This window comes from Micropterus salmoides, unplaced genomic scaffold (assembly GCF_014851395.1).
Source record: "Micropterus salmoides isolate LMB-PRFRI ecotype aquatic unplaced genomic scaffold, ASM1485139v1 Ms_hic_scaffold_8, whole genome shotgun sequence".
NCBI lineage: Eukaryota > Metazoa > Chordata > Actinopteri > Centrarchiformes > Centrarchidae > Micropterus > Micropterus salmoides.
Genome location: NW_024044570.1, coordinates 3,097,194 through 3,114,365, shown reverse-complemented (window position 1 = coordinate 3,114,365; position 17,172 = coordinate 3,097,194). Strand labels below are relative to the sequence as shown.

Genomic DNA, 17,172 nt, shown 5'->3' with positions numbered 1-17,172 from the left:
AAGTAGATAGAGATCAACTCTGATACGCAGCTAAAACGCTGGAGTGGACGGAGATCACAGACACAGACAATGATCGGCCCCTTTGACTGTTTGCAACTTGCAAATTGGGTATGAAAATGTAATGTGATCTAGGCTTCACACTGTCCAAGGATATCATTATGACGAGGGCTGTCACGATGCCAAAAATTTTGTTGTCGAAACAGATACCAGTAAAATTTCTCAATTCTTGAGACCACAGTAAAACACAAAACATCCCATGCAACATCAACTTTAATAAAAGCATTTTAACTTTACAAAAAACAACTAATAGCTGTGAAAACTGAGAGAGGATGTCCAGGACAGATAACAGGTGGTTTATATTAAAATACTAAACCGTTATCACTAACTAACTCCACCTGCAGTAAGAGGAGCGTTCGACAGACGTTCGTCGTCACTTTTGGTGATTTTCAGGTGATCAAACTGACTCATCTCTCCAACAGAACTGGGAGAAATCCAGGCTTTGACTCGGGGCTGCAGAAGGAAACAGCCGTGAAACTAACTTCACCTGCTTTCCAAATAGAAAAACTCTTCTGCTGCACTTGCCTCTATCTTCCACGTGCTGGATCTCCGGCACCTCCGGTCCCTAGCAAAACAAGTACCGACATGTTTTCAAAATTTTAGTATCGACTTGGTACCGAAGGATCGGGTCTCTTGACATCCCTGATTATGACATGAATAAACCTCCATAAATCCTATAAGAAATCAAAACAAAAAGACACTCAAAGGATAGCTTTCTGGACATCCATGCTAACTGCTAGCAGGAGCTGCTAACAGCTCATCCAGCTACGTGTAATGCTGATAATTTGCCAAAATCTGTGAACACACACACACAATTTTAAATAGTTACATTAGTTATTTTAAGATCGAACTAAAATGAAACAAGACAGAAGAAATGTTTTAAAGGTTTATTGGATTTTGTCCTGCCCCCTGTGAATGGTCATGTATTCCTTTGTGTTTTATGTCTCTATGGACTCAAACACAACAATGGACAGTTTTCGTGCTTTCATACAAACAAACAACAAATAGAAATTTAAACTTATTAAAAACTTCCCTTTGGATTGTTTCAAAGCTGCAAACTAAAACAAATCTGTTTTTTTAACTTCCCAACAATATTACGTTTTCACCTGACAACAGCAATAGTATCCATTCTGGATGGCTGACAAAACAAACTACTGTAGATAAAATGTTGTTTAAAGTCTATTTTTTTAAAGCATTGGAAACACATGAACACAAAATCTCAGTTCAACCAACAACTTAAAGCCGACTCGCTCAGCTCTGGAGTCGGATAACAATCAGCCAAACGTCGGTATAAAGATGACCGGCCATTAAAACACAAACAGAATAAGGCGCAGCACAAAATTTTGACATTCTTAAGTCAATTTGGACTTATTAAAACTGAAACGTGATCAAACGAACTCTGATCGACCATTCAGAAAAACACTCACCACCCATCATCAGGCAGCGTCCTGCACACAAACACAGGCCGGCTTTAAACAGCAATAACTGCATGCACACAACACAGACATGCACAATATGTTAATAAAGAGGAAGGCAAAGGTTTTATCTTTCAGTGAAATGAAAGGAAGAGGCTTCATCAGCTTCGAGCTGCTCATACAGCAAAATGAGTTTACAGAACTACACTTTCTTGCTGAAAGTTAATGGTATGGAGCAAGGAGACTATTAGCTTAGCTTAGCATAAAGACTGGGAAACAGCTAGCTAGGCTCTTCCAAAGTTAACTCCAGCTTGTAATTCTCCGTAAAACTGTTATTTTTACATTTTTGTTTGTGTACAGATTAAACATAAGAGAGATATTGTGTTAATCTGAGATCTTTAGAGCATATGTGTTAGCTTTGAGGCTTGCTGATTCCCCCTGCTTGCAGTCTTTATGCTAAGCTAAGCTAATCACCTCCCACTCTAGCTCTGCGCTAACGCTACATTCATCCCATGTCAGCAGAAAATTCCTGTTAGTCCGAGTTTTTCAAGGCGGTTCCTCCCATCGGCAGCCTCCCAGTCACAACATTTAAACAGCATAAATTTTTAACTGAAACCAGATCCAAAAAATGTGTCGCCCCTTTTAAACTAGCTGATCCGATTCGATCTGTGTCGACGTGGGTTTTTAGTTATATGTAGCTGCCAGCAAGGCTTGTTTTTGTGGCCATTTTTCCAGCACTTTGTTAACATTTCCTGTTGTTTTTCACTTAACGTGGGAGATTCTGATGCAGTCAAAAACTCCCCACATCTTGTCAGAAAAGTCAAAGGCTGACATGAACAGTTTTTCGGCTGCTAAACGCAGCATTACATGAGACATGAGATTGATTTTTTCCATCTATCTCTCAGACAGAAAGCCAAAATAGTGTCTTTATCAAAATGTCTTACTTGTTTAACTTAATGACAAAAAGCTAATTTGTCTAAAAAGTGACCGTCTGCCTGCTGAGCTCATCCTGTCTCAGCTCCCTGTATTTGCACCATCTTACATTTAATTAAGCCTGAAACACAGGCATTTAACTAAAATAACAAGAAGAAAGTGTATCCTAAAAGCAAGAGTTCAGCATCATCATGCAGTTTTTAAAAACTTATTTGAATTATTTTAAGCCTGAGCTTTGGCCAAGACTAGTTACCCCACTAGAAACACGTGAACATGAAGCTGGTGAATCACTGAAAGAGAACATGTTTCAAATATATAATCTGCAGGAATAAACACCTAAACATATATGGCAAAATACAGTATGGCATAGCAGGATAGCACCTTTTTCTTTCAGTTCTTGCATTTGATCAGTTTGGCACAATCATCAAATTCAAGAGAAAAATACTCTCCTTAAAAACAGGCACAAAAGCATTTACAATATATACAGTTTATACAACATCTACAGTGTGAAGCAGGGCTGTCTGCATTTCTAATAGAAATATAAAGCCTTTATACAACCTTACACTCTAGCTGTTTCATTTCTGTCAGGCACTACATGACTGAATAACCTATTGGCAAATAAGCTAAAGCAGAGAGCAGCTCAATGGCATAGACATTTAGTTTGACACTAATTGATTGTTCTCAATGTATAACTGACTTTTATTCTGGCAACAAGTGCTTTATTAACAAGTGCAGGGCCACTCAGTAGCCCTCAGTTTGACAATGCTCGCCAGTGAAAGAGTCGATTTCAGCACAATGTCCAGCTGAACGTGGACGGATCATGAGACAATGAGGCTCTGAGCAAAAGAACAATACAGCCGGGTCGTAGTTTAGAGTTATTTGTGGTAATTTTGTGTCTCTTTAGTCGTTCGGCATCCTTTTGTAGGTGTTTAACGTCTCTTTGTGGTTGTTTTGTGTGTCTCTTTAAGGCTGTTTACAGCTGGCATTAAAACACGTTTTGGGTGATCGGATTGCGATCAGATAGAGCTTGAACTCATTAAAAGTACAGGTGTGAATGCACCCATTAAGGACTGTGACCTCCGGAGGTGGTCAGGGACGCATTGTGACCACATGGAACACAAGTCTAAATGTTGTCAATCCACATGCAACAACTACTGTGGCTCAGGAGGAAGAGCTTCCGACCGGAAGGACTCAAATGTCTCTCAGTGGCATAGCCATCGGTGTGTGAATGAGTTCATTTCTGTTTCTGATGAGTTGCTCATTATCGGGTGAATGTGATGTAGTGAAAAGTGCTTTGATTGGTTGTAAAGACTAGAAAGGCAAATATTATCATGGACGGAAATATGTAACGGGCGCATATTAACAGCAGGCGTAACTGGCCTATTTGTGGTCGTTTCGCAAGTCTGTGGTTGTGTTTAGTCATTTCTAATTGTTTTCTGTCATTTTCCTAAGTGTGTCTCTTTGTCGTCATTTATATATTTTTTTTTTGTGACATTTTGCAGCCCAGAAGGAGTCTGTTAAGGTTCTCAGGCATCCAGGTCATAGTTATATAAGGAAGGTTAAAATCAACGGCAACTGGACTTGGACTCAACCCGTTCTCGCTCCCCGACTCGTCACATATCGGCGTCAGGTAGTAATGTCGTGATCCCTATAGCGTCATAGTTCAGCGCAGTGGGGGAAGCCCTGTAGCGTCAGTTTTTGACAGTAAAGGCAGGTATATGATGAACAGAAAGACAGATTAAGGAGGTGGTTGGGTTGGATGGAGGGCCAGAACCCAAACTTTGAACCAGGAGACCGAGGTTCTTGTCCCGTGTGAAACAAAAAGTCAACATCAATTATTTTTATTTAAGTTAGGCGAGTTACGTAAATTGTGTAAGTTACGCAAGTGACGTAAGTTAATTAAACCCAATAAGTACTTTTTGTGCCTAAACCTAACCAAATCGCAACGTTTCACAAATTTAATAACGTGCCGTTTCAAAATGAGGATGTTTCCAAACGCGAGCGTTTTATTTTGAAAGTCTAACTGGACGTTTCATATTTATTGTTGCCAACTTTACCAGACGTGGCATATTTGTTGTTGCTAAGCGTTGCTAACTTGACCGCGGAGACTTAAATATATCCAGGGCGTTAAAAAGCAATGCCAAAGGGCCTTGACCAAGCGGTAATATGTGACGAGCCGGGAGTGAGAATGTGTTGGAGAAAGAGGTTTACCCAGTGGTGTAGATGTCGAGGAGTGATGCTGCCTCCCTTCGTAACTTTAATATTGGCGTAGTGTTGTAGTACTTTTTTGTTGCAGCACTACACCACTGGGTTTGCCTGTTAGATGTCAGGGTAGAACTCTGTGTTGACGTCAACGCTGTGCAAGACAGACTTCTGATCAGCAGCTGACATCCTGTTCAACACCTCGGCTGACAGAGAGTAGCTGCTGCCAGACTTCTCCTCAAACCAGCTGTCCAAAGCTCGCTTTCCATCAAAGTTGGCGATGGGCGGTCCGTTAACTGCCACCGTCAGCAGGTCGTTCATCTGCTCCAGAGTCAGCCTGGAACGATTGTTCTTGCACATCTTCTGCAGAGACCCACGGCCTTTATCACAGCAGGCTGTGGAACTGGGCAGGACCCTGACAACCTGCACAATTCGATTCAGCAGAGGGAAACGCTGCTTGTACCTGCAGACGTGACTGATAACCTCTTTAAAACCGTTCATACTGTAGTAGTCTGCTTTCAGATCCTTCCACTCCACCACCAGGCTGCCCCTGGCTTCAGTCCTGGCCTGGGAGCCCTCCTGACCCCCAGAGGGAATGGACTCCAGATGGTTGAATATCATGTGGATTTCTTCCTCCCCGTACGCTTGTAGGTCCTCCCGGTTGTGAGGCCAGGTGGAGAGGTCCAGGACCTTGCAGGCTTTGGCAAATGAGCGGCTCTGCAGGTCCAGCCTCTGAGACAGAATACCCTGGCTCCTGTTGCAGATCTTTTCTCGGATTGACTGAAACTTGGATTCAGCAACACGCAGATTTTTCAAAGCAACGCCGTTGAAACTTTCACGGAAGTTTTCCTCAAACTCCTGCAGATACTCTCCGGGGCAGTCCACCAACTGGCCAATCTCCAGAATGGCCTCCTCTATCTTGGCTTCCACCTGTGACACCAGCAGGTACTCTCCCTGGAAGGTAAAGGCTAATCGTGAGAGAACAGCTATGATGTCCAGAAGGAAGTAGATGAGCTTTACTGACTGATAGTCCATGAGGAACTGGAGGAGGGTAAGGGCAATGGCTGCTGCGTCAGCCCTCTGCGTCTGGCTGCTGATCTCCTTCAGATGGGCGACTACCTCCAGGTAATCTTTGATTAGCGCGTTAAGGACGTTTGGTTCTCCTATGATCCATCGAATGGCTCTAATGTCTCCTAGGAACTCCGTCTCCTCCGACAATGTTGGAGCAGTGGATCGCAGCTCGGCCATCATACGAGGGGAGTAGCGGTAGAAACTGAGCAGCTGCTTGAGGTTGTTTTCCAGATCCTCCAGGCAGGAGAGCTCCTTCCCACTGATACCGTCTAACACCTCCAGATGTGGCCGATGGATCATGATAGGAAGGCAGAGGATCCAAGGAAAAGTCTTTTGTACTGCTATGTACAAGTTGGCTCTCATTCCTGAAGAGATGTTGGTGCCGTCTACCCCTAGACCCACCACCAGCAAGTCCTGGAACCTGAGGCCTAGGGCACCGAATGCTCGATCCATAGCCTGGAGATATCCATCCACACTGGCCATGCTCAGTCTCTGCAAGGACAAGAACTCTGTGTTCGGGGAGCCCTCATTGGTAATGAACTGGACGTAGACCGCCACCATGTCTGAGAAAAGGTCGTCATTTTGGGCGTCCATTATGACACTTAGGAAGGGAGACAAGCGCATCTTCTCAGCCAGGTCTTCTTTTATAGCCCGGGCAATGTGGTGGATGAGGACCTGACAGTCTCCTTCATTCATGTACTGGTCCACCACTTTGAGCTCGCACCTCTTCAGAAGCTCCGCCAGTGGACGGAGGTCGGAGAAGGGCCGTCCCTCCAGGGCCAAGTGGTACGCCGCGTTGAACAGCAGTATCATGTTCCTGCACATCTCCTCTGTCTTTTCTGGATGCATGCGCAGCTTATACAGCTGCAGACATTTCTTATGGAGGTTGCTCTGGCTGTGGAGCTTGATGGTGTGGATCTTAAACTGCTTGGAGCCGATGATAAAGGCAGAGGTTCGGGATGATTGGACAGTGTACTGGCGGCAAACATGGCACCACATTTCGTTCAGTGTTGGTGAGTAGCGAAGGAACCAGAACTTTTTTAGCCACTCCTGCTTGAAGCGACGGATCCGTCGACCTCCTCCAGAGGAAAGCTTCAATGGGTCTTCTGGAGAAATCACAAGATCTGCAGTGATCGACTCATCAGCCGAGTCCACGTCCTGGTCGTCTTCATCCAGAACCACCTGAGTGGGCGTCAAGGGCTCCATCCCTGCACAGAAAAACACATTCAATTTCTGCTACCAGCATTGTTTTTTTCCCAAATCAAATACTGCAATGTAAAGAACTAAGTTTAGCCATCCTGGCGGGATGGCTCTATGCATGGTAATGTCTGTCGAGCTGTCCACTGCTTTGGTCAAGACTAAATATCTCAACAGCTTTTGGACGGATTACCATGAAAGATTGTTCAGACAGGATGAATCGTCTGACTTTTCCATCGCGCCACCAACAGGACGACATTGAGTCAGAGACTTCAGACTTGACTTGACCTCTAGCTCAGAGACTTGAGACTTGACTTGGACTCTAGCTCAGAGACTTGACCTCTAGCTCAGAGACTTGAGACTTGACTTGACCTCTAGCTCAGAGACTTGACCTCTAGCTCAGAGACTTGAGACTTGACTTGGACTCTAGCTCAGAGACTTGAGACTTGACTTGGACTCTAGCTCAGAGACTTGAGACTTGACTTGGACTCTAGCTCAGAGACTTCAGACTTGACTTGGACTCTAGCTCGGAGACTTCAGACTTGACTTGACCTCTAGCTCGGAGACTTGAGACTTGACTTGACCTCTAGCTCGGAGACTTGAGACTTGACTTGACCTCTAGCTCAGAGACTTGAGACTTGACTTGACCTCTAGCTCAGAGACTTGAGACTTGACTTGACCTCTAGCTCAGAGACTTGAGACTTGACCTCTAGCTCAGAGACTTGAGACTTGACCTCTAGCTCAGAGACTTGAGACTTGACCTCTAGCTCAGAGACTTGAGACTTGACCTCTAGCTCAGAGACTTCAGACTTGACCTCTAGCTCAGAGACTTCAGACTTGACCTCTAGCTCAGAGACTTCAGACTTGACCTCTAGCTCAGAGACTTCAGACTTGACCTCTAGCTCAGAGACTTCAGACTTGACCTCTAGCTCAGAGACTTCAGACTTGACCTCTAGCTCAGAGACTTCAGACTTGACCTCTAGCTCAGAGACTTCAGACTTGGACTCTAGCTCAGAGACTTCAGACTTGACTTGGACTCTAGCTCAGAGACTTCAGACTTGACTTGGACTCTAGCTCAGAGACTTCAGACTTGACTTGACCTCTAGCTCAGAGACTTCAGACTTGACTTGGACTGTAGCTCAGAGACTTCAGACTTGACCTCTAGCTCAGAGACTTCAGACTTGACCTCTAGCTCAGAGACTTCAGACTTGACCTCTAGCTCAGAGACTTCAGACTTGACCTCTAGCTCAGAGACTTCAGACTTGACCTCTAGCTCAGAGACTTCAGACTTGACTTGGACTGTAGCTCAGAGACTTCAGACTTGACCTCTAGCTCAGAGACTTCAGACTTGACCTCTAGCTCAGAGACTTCAGACTTGACCTCTAGCTCAGAGACTTCAGACTTGACCTCTAGCTCAGAGACTTCAGACTTGACTTGGACTCTAGCTCAGAGACTTGACTTGGACTTGGACTCTAGCTCAGAGACTTGACTTGGACTTGGACTCTAGCTCAGAGACTTGACTTGGACTTGGACTCTAGCTCAGAGACTTGACTTGGACTTGGACTCTAGCTCAGAGACTTGTGAGCATCTCTGCTCAAGACACATCAAATTCGTGACCACTAACTGACTGTTGTATTGTATGTGAATGGGTGTGTTTGCTGTACTAGATGCAGCACTTTACTGGACTAAATTACACTTTCACATGATTGATTTTTACTTGGTTTCGTAGAATGGCACAGCGTAAACACTCTTTTTTCTTTGATTGTTTTTATTATGTTGTCTGTTTTATATTGACTTGTACTGACCGGGGACTATAGATGCCAAGTGGCCTTTTGGCCAAATCTGGCATATTCACACCATTGATGTTCATTAATGTGCACTGTCCCTTTTAAATAAATAAAATAAAATAAATAAATGAAAACATGCAGTAGAGCCTCACAGAGGTAGACGACCCAGTCTTGATTGAAATTAACTTCAAGCAAAGATGTAAATGAAAAAAAAAAAACAGTTCTATCATTTGGCTGATTTGAAGAAATTAACAAAGACGACGAGTGAACGGCTGTTTGTCTGAGGAAGTCCTGAACATCCAACCATCATTTGTTAGAACATACCTTGAAACTCTTCGATGGGGCCTTGCTCGGGGTGTGGCGGGACCTGATCCTGTTGGGGGAGGGTCTGTTCAGACATCGATAGACCGATCCCGTCCCCCTGTTCTCCTCTGACACGGGACAGCTCCTCCTCCAGCTCCAGGATCCTCCTCTTCAGTTTGACACAGTTGGGGCAGAAGGAGGTAGAGGGTTCCTCACTGCTCTGGTTCTCCTCCTCTTTCTCCTCAACCTTCAGGTTCGGAACGTTAAAGCTGCTTTCAGAGGAATTAAACCTCGACCCGAGCGCTGCTGTTTTACACTCACTGGGGAGGGAAGACTGGGACCTGGAGTCCTCCAGAGAAGCCTCCAGGACGTCTTTAAAGATGAGGTCGATCTTCTTCCTCTTGGCGGGAGGCTGGCCGTCGGACTCCTCGCTGGGTTGTTTGCTGGGGCTGGATTTGCCCTGCAGAGCTGACTGCAGACAGGGAGATTTAAAGTCCTTCTGAACGTTGGGCAGGACTGCCGGCTTTCCGGGATCTGGAACAAAACGGTTCTCTTAGAAAAAAATGACAACCACACATCGCCGCATTGTTTTTTTAAACAGCAGCTTCATCAGCGAGTGCTGCAGGTTCATGCGGCTCGGTGTCATAAGAGTCTATGGATTTTCTAAATTGCCAGCTTCTGTCACATCAAGTACACGACTCCATCTGTTGGCATTTTGGAAAAAGTAAAATAAAATAGGAAAGGCAAATCAACAATGAAAGTATCAATCTCCTGAACATAAAAATGTGGATGAGGCCTTTAATTACAGCCAATCTTCTTTTATTAGAAGCAGGTTCACATTATTGACATGCTTTTATTTCTAATTCCCTCTGATGAATGTGAAGATGATTTGAAGTGTATTTGATCATATTTAGAGATAAAGCCTCCTTATTTTCCTCAAATTTCAGTTTCAAACTCAACACTTCCTGTATTTGTTTCAAATTAAAAGCTTTCTAGCATTTCAATGGACAGAATCCTTTCTCTGTTCTCAGATGTAGCTATCGCCATCTTGTGGCATTTGCAAGTTAATACAAAATACAGTTTGCTGGAACATTAACACACAACAGTGACAAACCAACAACAAAGGAGTTGTAAATTGCACATTTTAACATGAATTTATTGAATCAAAGTTTTGTGACCCATCGCTGCACTCTGTCAGCTGTTTAACTTGGGGGACAGTTTCAGATGAAAAAAACTAACCTCGGTGTTGTGAGCTGGTTCCCACCACCTGATGGACAACTGACTTCAGGACTCAGGCTGTTATTCAGTTTCACCTCAATTTGCCAAATATTGACATTCTGAGAACACGTGGGGGATAATTATAGTTGGTGAGTAACTGAGTACATTTTTATTTTCCATTTTGAGGCACTTCTACTTGAGTATTTATATTTTATCCTACTTTTTGCTCCTCTGATGCTACTATTCACTCTAGTTACTTCTTTCCTCTACATAATAATATTTAATATAAACATAGAAGGTCCTTTGTAAATATTAAACTTAACGTTTCCAGCATTATATCTTGTGACTCATTACATCAAGTCATATTTCAGATGTCTCTGAGTTTGTTTACACCAAAGCCACATTTTCTACAAACTACTTGTTCTGCCAACTACTCACCTGGTTTAATTTAAATAATTGTTCAAGGCCCCCAAAACAGTATCCAGTATCCCAAAAAATAAAAAAAGATTTGTGTATCAGAACTTTTGTTTTATCTTTTTTTCTCCCATTAATCATCTCACAACCCCTCAGATTTGTCTGGCGACCCTTAAGAGGGGCCGACCCCTAGTTAGGGAACCACTGGACTAAACTAACCAACTGTGTATGAAGTCATTAAAACTAACTAAGTGTAAATAGCTTCAATACTAATTAGCAGAATCAGTGAATGTAAAGAGGCTACTAACTAAGAGAGATTGCTATTAAGGACGCAGTAGATTTACATCTTGATTATTTAACCACTTAATTTAGTCTCCGTCTGAAAGAGGCTGTTCGTAACCAAACTCTGGTCAGAAACAACTTACCAATGGGGCCGCAGCCGACTCCCTGAGATAATAACTGTGAGACTACCTGTGCAGCTCACCTGTGTCCAGGTTGCGGTCGATGCTCTCCTGAGAGACGCAGTGAAGTCGTTGGATGTAGTCGTCGCTGTACCAGACCCTCAGCTTCTCTCCCGCCACCAGCGTCCGACACACTCTGAAGTAGATGTTTGTGCCGCGCTGAAACGCCGTCAGGTTCCTGTCGCTCTCGTCCGACGAGGTCCGGACAAACCTGCGGGACAGAAACATGGACAGGAACACTTCCCATCTTTAACCCTGTTTGGTGTTTGGCATTTGTCTTCCAACGCTTTGAAAGGAAAGTTAGGTAAAACGCCAAAAACAGCCGACACACTGTTTTTATATAAAGAGATAATCTTCTTTTTGCTGTAATCCAGGAGACATGCTGTGGATCAGCTTTTGTCCCTGAACACCTTTACTGACACTTGATGGGTTTCCTAGATTTAGCAGAATGCCTTTCAACAACATCCAGTGAGATAATGCTGTTTCCAGATTAAAATGTCCAGTGTAGGTCACAGGGTGTCCGTTAATAAATGTCTGCTGGAAAGTGAAGGTGCTACCAAACATCTTCCCTGAACAGCACGTTTTTTGGCTGCTATGTGACGTTAGCTAAATTAGTAATGAAGTAACGTTAATTAGCTGCATGTCATTACTACTTAGCGTTACTTGTCCAGGGGCACATCCCGATAGTTAAATTATAGTTCAGTTTTAAGAGTCTTAAGCTAATGAGGAGACATTTCTTTTGGATTTTAAGTGTAATTGAAATGTTTACAGCTTCTGTAGCTGTACACTCACTACTTTGCTACAATGTAAAGTGTAATTTCTTCAGGGTTGTCACATAAAAAAAGATATAATCAGATATTTACACAAAAGTTATTATCCAGAAATCCTGTATAGAAAAAAAAAAAGATTCATCAAGATGCTTCGTTTTATAATCGTATCCAAAACATTGTTCTTGTCTGTAACTTTATCTCTTAAAAGGACACCCCAGCTCTCCCCTAACAGTGAAGGACGAACCCAGCAGCTTCTCCAGCCTACATAAACACATCCTACTACTATTACTGCAAAGAACGATTGATCACTCCATATCAGCTACTGATCACCGTTTCCCACAGAGAGAAAAAGAGTCTGTGGTCATTAAAAGACTTTAATGATTGTTATAAACTGGTTAATCAACTCATCTTGTCACATGCAGGGAAAAACTTTCTCTTTGGATATTGAAATGAAGAATGTTACCTCATCCAGTTGGCTTTGGTCTCATCGCTGCCATCGATGGACTGATAGGTGTTGTTAAAATCAACAATCTGGAACGATCAAAACAACAAAAACAAACCAAGAAAACTATTTCAGAGGTGGACTTGTTTAAATATGGTTGTGGACTGTTACAGGAACTGGTCTTGGACCGGTTCTAGATTGGTTCTAAACTGCTCCTAGACTGGTCTGGACTGGTTCTAAACCGATATAGACTGGTTCAAAACTGGTTCTAAACCTGTATATATTGGTTTTAAACTGGCCTGGCCTGGTTCTAGATTGGTTCTAGACTGGTCTAGGCTGGTTTAAAACAGGTCTAGGATGGTTCTAAACCGATATAGATTGGTTCAAAACTGGTCTAGACTGGTTCAAAACTGATCAAGACTGGTTCTAAACCGGTATATATTGGTTCTAAACTGGCCTGGACTGGTTCTAGATTGGTTCTAAACTGTCTAGGCTGGTTTAAAAACTGGTCTAGACTGGTTCTAAACCGATAGACTGGTTCAAAACTGGTCTAGACTGGTTCTAAACCGGTATATATTGGTTCTAAACTGGCCTGGACTGGTTCTAGATTAGTTCTAAACTGTTTCTAGACTGGTTCTAAACCGATAGACTGGTTCTAAACTGGCCTCGACTGGTTAAACTTACTATCCAGGAAAAGAAGCCGGAGGATTTGTCCTTCGACACCAGCTCTCCCTCGTACGGGCCGAAGACCGCCCCCTTAGGGATGGTTGGATCCACGCAGCGAACATCCACCTCGTCTCCCTCTGTGAAGACCTCCAGGCCTGACGGGACAGTGAGCGCCGCCCTGTTGGCCGACCCCGGGGACGCGGGTGTATCGGGGACAAACAGCGGGGGCCCGTGGGACGGACACTCCTTCTGGAAATAGTCCTGGCACTCCTCACAGACTGGAGCACAAATATCACATGTCAGGATTTTGTAAAGTGCCAGTTATTAAATATCCAGGCCGTCACTTTCTTTACACCAGTCGTGTTTCAGCTGACCTGCGTTCGGTCTACACACGGAGCCTGGGGGCATTTGAGTAGTAAAGACTTATTTTATTCTACTCCCTGTTGTCCAATCAGGGCATAGCAATCATAACTAATAACGGCCAGTGTTGGTGTCCCAGCAGGGGCCCAACGGGACCAGACTCCTGCAGCTGCACAGGTTTGCTCCTCCAAACCCCCACAGAAACGATGCCGACTTTGATACACAGAACACCTACGTAAAATACTGAGTGCAGCGGCGCTTTGAGCTAAATGCTAATTAGAGCTGCAACCATTAGTCGATTAATCGATCAAAAGGAAACTAATCGACAACTATTTTGATAAAGGATTAATCGTTTTAGTAATTTTATTAAGCAAAAATGTGAAATATTTGCTGGTTTTATCTTCTTAAATGTGAAGAACTGCTGCTGTCTTTTGTCATTTTGGGTTTTTGACTGTTGGTTGGACAAAAGAAGCGATTTGAAGACGTCACTTTGTGCTCTGGATAATTTTGATGAGCATTTTTCACAATTTCTTGACATTTTATAGATTAAGCTATTAATCATGAAAATGATCAGCAGTTTAGTAAATAATAAACAATCGTCAGCTGCAGCCCTAATGCTAACATAAGCATGCTAACTCACAAACAAGTTGGCCAAGGAGGAGCTGCAGCCCCTCAGAAAAGGGAAGCCGGGCCCCTCCTGGAGCCGGACCTGGGAAGTAAGCTCGACCAGCGAGCGTCTGCTGAGCGTGTCTTTGTGGATGTTAATGTCTGTGGCCATAACTCATCTATGAAATCATCCATCTTGCCTTGTTTTATTGTTAGGTGTTAATATTATTATGATTTTATAGTATTGCCGTTGTATTTCTTTTGGAAAGTCCTTTGTGTTCTCTGCTTGAAGTGCTTTTCTTCTGAATTATGTTTGAACCACTGCTTCCTGTTAAAATAATGTTTCCAGTACAAAACAAGATTTTCAAGGACAAGGACTTTCTCATGTGTTTTCCATGACTGTTTTCCGGTAAACGTGAGAATCCCGCTGTCTGTCTTTGAGATGGTGAACTTGGTGAACATTAAAGCTGTTAAACCTCAGCACGTTGACCTGACGCTGTGTCTCAGTGCTGACTCTCTGTCTGCTTCACTGATCTGTCACTGAGAGAAGAAACGAAACCAGCTGGAGAGAGGAACTTTAAACTTACACCAGAGATCCAACGCCGGCTCGCTCATAGTGGAACCATGTTGGTAGAAGTCCAGCAGGTCGTCCTCTATCAGCCCTCTGCAGAACAACAACACACAACCTGTGACTGCAGGTTTCACAGAGCATTGACAGACCTTTCTCATAGTGGGCGTATGACGTATGGACGTGCAGGTTCAACAGGACAGTAACGATGGCTGTAACACGGCCAACAGAAACATCCTGATGTGCTGTTCCTCACAATGTCTGCAGTCCAAATGTCTGATTAAAATCCACATCACCATTACTTTGACTTATAACTGCAGTATTTCTTAAATCCTGGCTAAAGCCCCTCATTAATGTGTTTCTATGTCAATATTTGTATATCAGCAACAGAGAAATGTTACCGGCTCTGCAGTGTTTTAGGATCTTTTCACCTCTTTGTTTTGGTTTTACACCTTAAAGGTTTTTATTACAACCCCACCGAAATGTAGGCAAACAGCCTACTGATATTAATATTTGCTTTTTTTAAAAACTCTGATATAGACAAATTGTCCTGGCTGATTTATCGGTCTCTGGTTCTGGTTCACTCTTTAGAGAAGGTGACATGAAGTGTTTCCAACCACCTGATTTTAAACTCCAATTCAGTTTAACATGACTTAAAACAGAGAAAAACTGAAAATCCTCACTGGAACCTGTGTTGGATTGTTTTTTGTCTATATTTTTTTTTTTATATATTTAAATAGGCTATCAGCCTGGACAGATTAATATAAATTAACTAGTTATTGCACAGAGCTGCCTTTCATTTCCACATTTCACGTTATTGAATCAGTATTTCCAGAGGGTTTAAACTCTGCATCCCTGCTGGATCTGGATCAGGAGACTCCTCTGGAGAAGAAAACACTTCACAAACACTGAAAAACAAAAGTTCCCTGTAACTTGGTGTCTCCGTGTCACCAGATAATCTGTAAAATTAGCGGATTTGTGGATAATTAGCGGCTGAGTTTTAATCTGCGCCACAGTTTCTCTGCTCGGTTCCGATCTGCAGACTACTGGCAATCTGCCTGCTGTTTTCGGAAGCCATTTTCGCTGGCCACAGTGGCTACTGACACGGACCCACCTTTTGCAGAGACGCAGCGGGGACACGGACCCTCTCCGCCGGGTGAAGCTCGACTCTCGCCGCCCGGCCACAGAGCACCGAGCCCCGGCCGCTGGCTCCGCGGCTGCCCGCCGATGCAAAGTTTCCCGTTAATTTTTGCAGCGACTCAGTCGCCTCCTCAAGCTTTGGCCACCATTTTTCATCACAGGAAATGACATGGAAAACGGAAGAAAGCAATTGCGAAAAAAATAAAGTTAACAGTGTGAAGGTGAGAGACAGTGAGATGGTTTCACCTTTTTATCTGCAGACTTGCAGGAAGTGAAGTCACGAGTCTTTTCACTGTTTCTGTGGTGAAACAAGGAGAAACCAGAATATAATATATACTGCAATACTACAGTAAGCAGTGTTTACCAAGTATTAAAAAGACATGTCTTCTGGGTTCTGGAGGAATGAACAGACCTGAATATCAGGAAACTAAACAACCTCCACATAAACATAAAGTCCAACTCCTCAGATCAATAATCAGCTGTTTACCTCAGCCTGAAGGATAAAGGACAACAAAGTTAATATATATATATATATGATGAGCGGGAGGACAGATGGTTTGAAAGAGGCCATTTACACCAGAGTGAAGAGACCATCTCTGAACATGGACGATGTCTGAGACACATCAGTCTCATTAAATCAGACGTACGCACAGTCCTGTAGAACTTATCTGTGTGGATATGTTGCTGCGGTGTGCAAAAAACAAAGTAATGTGTTGTTTTCAACTGGTATTGCCAACAATGGCTGGAGGCGTCCATCTTGGTTTTCCATCTTAAATCTGTTGTTGTACTGGAACGAGGTCAACTCGGCTGCGACATCATTCCGATCTGAGGGTAAATGGAACCAACTACACTGCTGTCCTTTCATCTTTTCCTATGATGCTGAACCCAACGCTCACCTTTGACCTCATGGTGACTCCAACGACTGTTGTTACATCAGCCAGGAGCACTAACGGACCAAGCGGCATCCATCACCTTGAGAACGACCCAATAGAGCTTAAAAAGCGGGGAACCCCTGCCAGTCAGTCAGAACTGAAGTAGCTTCTTGCATGAGAGGTGAGACTCTTCATCCAAGTCCAGCTGCCCCTGATTTAAGCCTTTTTTTGGAACTAACTGTGAGCTGGATCACAGATGAACCGTCACAAACACATTAATCAATTATCAAATTAGTTGGCCATAACTTCTGTCCATTTTTGTAATATAAGTGTTTCGTCTAAAAACTTTAATCTGCAGCAGTTTCTCAGATTTGTTTTCCTCTGTAAAGTGATTTAAATCTACTCATGTGTTTAAATTGTATTTTAAGGTTCTCGCAAAAGTGAGTACACCCCTCAAATTTGTGTAAATATCTGATTCTATCTTTTCATGTGACGACACTGAAGAAATGACACTACGATGTAAAGTAGTGAGTGTACAGCTTGTGTAACAGTGTAAATCTGCTGTCCCCTCAAAATAACACATCACACAGCCGTTAATTTCTAAACTGCTGGCAACAAAAGTGAGGACACCCCTAAGTGAAAATGTCCAAATTAATAATATAATGGTGATGCGTCTCAGCGTGGACGTTC

The 17,172-nt window shown here is 43.3% G+C and overlaps 1 protein-coding gene across 1 annotated transcript; it reads right to left on the bottom strand.

The window, feature by feature from the left end:
* Positions 1-4,479: 4,479 nt before the first annotated feature.
* Positions 4,480-15,887, bottom strand: prdm11 (PR domain containing 11). Its single transcript, XM_038706537.1, has 7 exons — positions 15,585-15,887; positions 14,490-14,566; positions 12,955-13,214; positions 12,292-12,359; positions 11,082-11,269; positions 8,987-9,499; positions 4,480-6,886 (listed from the first exon to the last, which is right to left on the bottom strand). Exons 2-7 carry the CDS (start codon positions 14,515-14,517, stop codon positions 4,725-4,727), a joined length of 3,219 nt encoding a protein of 1,072 aa, XP_038562465.1. The 5' UTR covers positions 14,518-14,566; positions 15,585-15,887; the 3' UTR covers positions 4,480-4,724.
* Between the last annotated feature and the right edge of the window lie 1,285 nt (positions 15,888-17,172).